Here is a 4,912-nt window from a genome sequence, read left to right as displayed (position 1 = left end):
AGACACAGTGTAACACAGTGAATCATTACATCCTTGTTGTTTGCTTACGTTAAACAAGGATGAAACGATTCACTGTGTTACACTGTGTCTGATTGTGTCCTTGCTGGAAAGCACCCTGTAACAAACTCCTATCTATTTCCGTGCAATGTAAGGAACAATAAGCTAAGTTATTTAACACAGGAGTTTTGTCTTTGATCAAGTTTCCGTTGCCCCTTTACTATAGGTATGTTGACGATATAATGATGGCAGCGCCTGTTTCTTTGGTTAGTTCCATTCTTGAGGTCTTTAATTCTCAGCATCCTAGGCTTCAGTTTACTATGGAAGTGGGGGGTGATAGGTTAAATTTTTTGGATGTTACAGTGATTAGGGATAATGAGTTGATTATAGAATTTGATTGGTACCACAGTACAGGCCAACTTTTTCGGGTAGATATTTGAACTTTTGGTCACAGCACGCGGTTTCTCAAAAAATAGGTACAATCGCGGGATTAGTTGATAGGGTGATTTTGCTTTCGAATCCTAAATTCCATTTTGATAATTTGTGTTTTGTAATTAAAGTATTGTTAGAGAATGATTATCCTTTGAGTTTTATATTTGAGAATATTAACAACCGTTTGAAGAATATTATTATGGCTAGTAATAGGAAGAGGGTTGTTAGTGATAATAGCGTTGATGTAGTACAGCCTTCGTGGTTCACTGTCCCTTTCGTTTGTGGTATTACTGAGAAGTTTAATAGATTGAATAGCGAGCATATGAGAGTGTCATTTTATAGTGTTAATAAATTGCGAGAATTTATCAGGGTGCATAACGACCCCTTACCGCGTGATAAGAAGTCGAAGGTTGTTTATAAGATTTCGTGCAAGAGCTGCGACGCGAGTTATGTTGGACAGACGTGTAGACAACTGAAGTCAAGAATCACGGAACATAGGAACCACATCCGATGGAACACGTCTGCTCGCAGTGTTATAACGGAATATCGGTTGCAAGAGGGACACGATTTTGACAGTGTTGCAATATTAGACGAGGAACTAGATTGATTTTGGAGATGATATTCATCAGAAGACAAACGCATGGACTCAACCTGCAGACGGATATGGAGGGGCTTCCGAAGGCCTACCTCCCGATTATAGATAAACTATAAAAGCTCGAGTTGTTGTTACGTCTTGTCAGTCGGTGTCGCTCGTACACAGTAATAAGTCCTTCGACGAAATTTTTTTATCATTTTACAATTTTCATTAGTACTAGCTAATAACTAAAAAGTGACTCACTGTGTCTGATACCGACTGGTCAACGTATCAGGAACCGGTTCTTGAATTATTCATGATATTGTTTACGATGCGGTACTTTGTAATTGTGGTGAGCGTCCTTATTTTCGGTTAGTTTTTCGGTAAGTTAGTTTCTATATTCTTTAATTTGACATTTTTTATATTTTCCTTCTTTTTCATTTTCTTTTCTTTCTTTTTATTTAATTCTGGCATTTAAATTCTCGATGTAGGGGAGCTCACCATGATAGGATAACTTTTACTTTGTATATGGTAGTGTGTGTTTGCTCTGAGGAAGGCTCAAAAATGAGTCGAAACATGTAAGCGCGTTTAGTGAATAAAGAAGTTTCACTCTTCATAAGTGTATTATTTGCGCGACGGCTTCTGCGCCCGACTTCTAGTGCCCTTACTCTTTCCAAATCTATGATTTGTAAGGAGTCTTGATTAGTTTGATTTATTAACGGATTTAAATATTTCATTTTTTTTTACAAAGTTTGCACGTAAAGGGCAGTAGAATTAAGGGAGGCAAGACAAAAGTATAATATAAGTTTCGTGCTATTTATTATGATCTTTGACGTGATCGCTTCAGTGAGATTTGCTACAAGTACCCCTGACTTTACTTTCTATAGGATTGTCCTCAAATATATCTCTAATAATATCACGTTTTGGTTTTGAGTGCGCTGGTAAGCCGCGATGTAGATTCTCCATTATCTGCATTCTATTCACATGATCTTTGAATCCTTGGTTCAGGAATTCGATATTTTCGTTGTCATCGATAGCTTTCATTGTGGCCAACAGCTTCTCTTTGTTGTAATTAACTGTTATTTTCTTTTCATTTGTATGTTTTACCTGTGTTACCTCGCTCCTTGCGGCATTACTTTGCTCAGTCTGAGATACATCAATGTTTAATGTAGCGTTTAATTTATTTTGCGTTTCTATGTTGGCACCAGGTTTATCTGATGTTTCTTCATCACTGTGATGCATTACACTGGATGTTTCGTCTTTGAGCTTTAAATATTCCTTTTCCAAATTATGCACAGGCCGAATGCTCCCATCAAAATGATTTATCGTAGATTCCTTTCCATAAGCTTCCTGTGAGTCCTTCTCAACTTTCTTCTTTTCCAATGTCGGCAAATGTTTCATTTCTTCGTATACTGCATTGTCTGTATCATGATAAACCTTATCACATGACATGTCAGCATATACTGACTTTTCTTCCAAGTATCTTATTTCTTCTTTTTTTACACAATCTTCTTTTTTCATATCTGTGAAAGAGTCATCTATTCCGTTACTTTTCAAAAGTTGTCCTTTGTCCAGCCATGTTCTGTTTAAGTTTGAAGATTGTTGAAGAACTTCTGTATTTTCTAAGTTTACATCATCCGAAGTATTATTAGATATTCTCGGTAACTGTGCATCCTTTAATCTCTCAACAGACTGTTCTGTGATGTCCAAAGTATTGTGTTCTAAATGAGTGATACCATTAAAAGATTTACTGAACTGCTCTTTAGTGAACTTAGATAAACTGGTTTGAAAATCATTGCTTTTATATTCAATGGGAGAATCTTCATTCATATTTATCTTTCCTTCGGAATCAACGTCATCTTCAGAACCGCTATCATAAAGATCATTTTTTCTATGATGTAATAATTTTGTTTCATTCTTGTGCTTTTGAAACGTTAAATTTTCCATTAGACGTGAGCTTAACTCTTCCTCCTCCTCATTGCTGTCTGCTTTTTTCATTATATCGTCCAAAGTATCAGAGATATCATCTGCACTGTTAATCAATCTATAACAAATACAAGAGTAAAAAAATCAGGAGATCGTTATATTAATTAAACACAGAAAATAAATATACTACTACATAAAAAGATTTAATTATATAACGTTGCTTTACATGATTTCTCATGAAAAATATAGTCTTGTAATATGCATACCTTACATACAACTCTCTAGATTTTTGTGGAGTATCATAAGACTGATTGTAATATTCACAAGCGTTTCCACTTTCTCCATCATCAGATGAATAATCGAATGAATAAGTCCTTAGTTCTTTCTGCAATTTTTGTGTATTCTGATTTTTTATTCTACTAAATAATTTTGTTAATTTGCCACTTTCATCTTGATCATTATTTAATTCATCTCTCTTCAATATTGATTTATAATCTATCGATATGACTTTTTCATCATCATGCGCACTCATTTCAGAATCTTTTGACCTAAATCTTAAGTCATCCATAGAATGAGCATTTTTACGCATGTGTGGCGATCTTTGTAAACGAAACTTTCGTATCTGTTGCAAACTTGCCATTGTTTCCGACTTTAACTGATCTACCGATTGATTGTGATTAACATTATTTGGTTCAGTTACTTTTTCATCATCATTGGATTCCAATATGTCAAGTGACGGCTGCAATTTTACATTAAATTTATAGAATCTTAATACTTAATTATGCTTAATTGCATATAAATAACAAACTCACCAAATTATCCTTTGGCCCATTTTTACTCCTTTTACTTCTGTTAGACGATTTAATTGGATTAGAGAAGCTAAAATACAGAGCTTGCATATAAATACTTTTTACATTATGAAAAAAGATGCATACATATAATTTTTATACCTGAGATTTGTGAGAGAATGGCTACCTAGATTTTTTTCTTTGTTATAAATTGGCAATTGACTATTATAATATAATCTCTTTTCTCTATTGTCTAATAAACATTCTAAACTTTTCAATTTTTCTATTGTCTCTTGTAAGTTCTTTTGTGTTTCTTTATGTTTAGAAATCTCGATGTGTAATTGATGCTTCAAGCTCTTAGTTTCAAGGGTAAGTTTCCTGTGTAATAGCTGCAAAAAGATATTTCAGCTAAAGCTGCAGTTTTGCAATCTATTTTATTTCTGCTATTTTCATGTAAATGTAACTTTTGAAAATAAATGTTGGAAGTTACCTGAATAGTTTCTTGTTGCTGTTGCATTTTATAATTCATGTCGGTTAATTGTAATTGTAATTTTTCTCTCTCTTCAAGATTTCGATCTTTACTAAGTTGCAATAGATGCTTATTTTGTGACTATAAAGAAAAATGTTTGGAAATTCATATGAATGCATATTAAAAATAAAAGTATAACATTATACAGGAATGCATCAGTTACAAAAACTCACATTCGCAGAATAAAGTTCATTTTCTCTTTCTTTCAGCAAATTACATGTATCCTTGTGTAATTCTTTTAATTTTTTATATTTTGTTTGAAGTACTCGTAATTCTTCGTGATGCGAATTTATAAGCCTTGGTAACTCAGCATTTGCTCCTTCATAACGCCTTAATGCAGAATCTTGTCTTTTTTGTAATGCTTTTAATAATCTGTTTTCATTTGCTAATTCCTTAAAAAACACAAAGAAATTAGTTTCATGTTAAAAAAAAATATCTTCAGTATTAAGTATATATGTCAGCATATCTTCTATCCTTACATTGAGATGATAATGTGCATCAGCTAATTGATTTTGTAACTGTTTAAAACGAAGTATTTTCGCTGACATTACCCTTTGCCCAAGAATACTTTTATTACTGGATTTTGGTTCTTCTGACAGCGATTGTTGTTTCATAGTGTCTCTATATGGCGCACCTATTTGAATATATTCAATATATATATATATA

At 33.2% G+C, this 4,912-nt stretch overlaps 1 protein-coding gene across 1 annotated transcript in view; it reads right to left on the bottom strand.

Annotated features, from left to right (window-relative positions):
* Positions 1-1,748: 1,748 nt before the first annotated feature.
* The window catches only part of LOC108759568 (intracellular protein transport protein USO1), a 3,840-nt gene continuing 676 nt past the window's right edge, over positions 1,749-4,912 (bottom strand). The window contains exons 3-9 of the mRNA XM_018505065.1: positions 4,726-4,880; positions 4,420-4,638; positions 4,208-4,327; positions 3,880-4,106; positions 3,742-3,808; positions 3,196-3,668; positions 1,749-3,047 (exon numbers count right to left, since the gene is read on the bottom strand). Of these exons, the coding sequence (XP_018360567.1) occupies positions 1,847-3,047; positions 3,196-3,668; positions 3,742-3,808; positions 3,880-4,106; positions 4,208-4,327; positions 4,420-4,638; positions 4,726-4,880 (2,462 nt within the window). The 3' untranslated portion in view covers positions 1,749-1,846. The remainder of the gene's footprint in view (positions 3,048-3,195; positions 3,669-3,741; positions 3,809-3,879; positions 4,107-4,207; positions 4,328-4,419; positions 4,639-4,725; positions 4,881-4,912) is intronic.

This window comes from Trachymyrmex cornetzi, unplaced genomic scaffold, assembly GCF_001594075.2.
Source record: "Trachymyrmex cornetzi isolate Tcor2-1 unplaced genomic scaffold, Tcor1.1 scaffold194, whole genome shotgun sequence".
Taxonomy (NCBI): Eukaryota; Metazoa; Arthropoda; class Insecta; order Hymenoptera; family Formicidae; genus Trachymyrmex; species Trachymyrmex cornetzi.
Note: the sequence above shows the minus strand (reverse complement) of the source record. Positions and strands in the feature narration are given on the sequence as shown.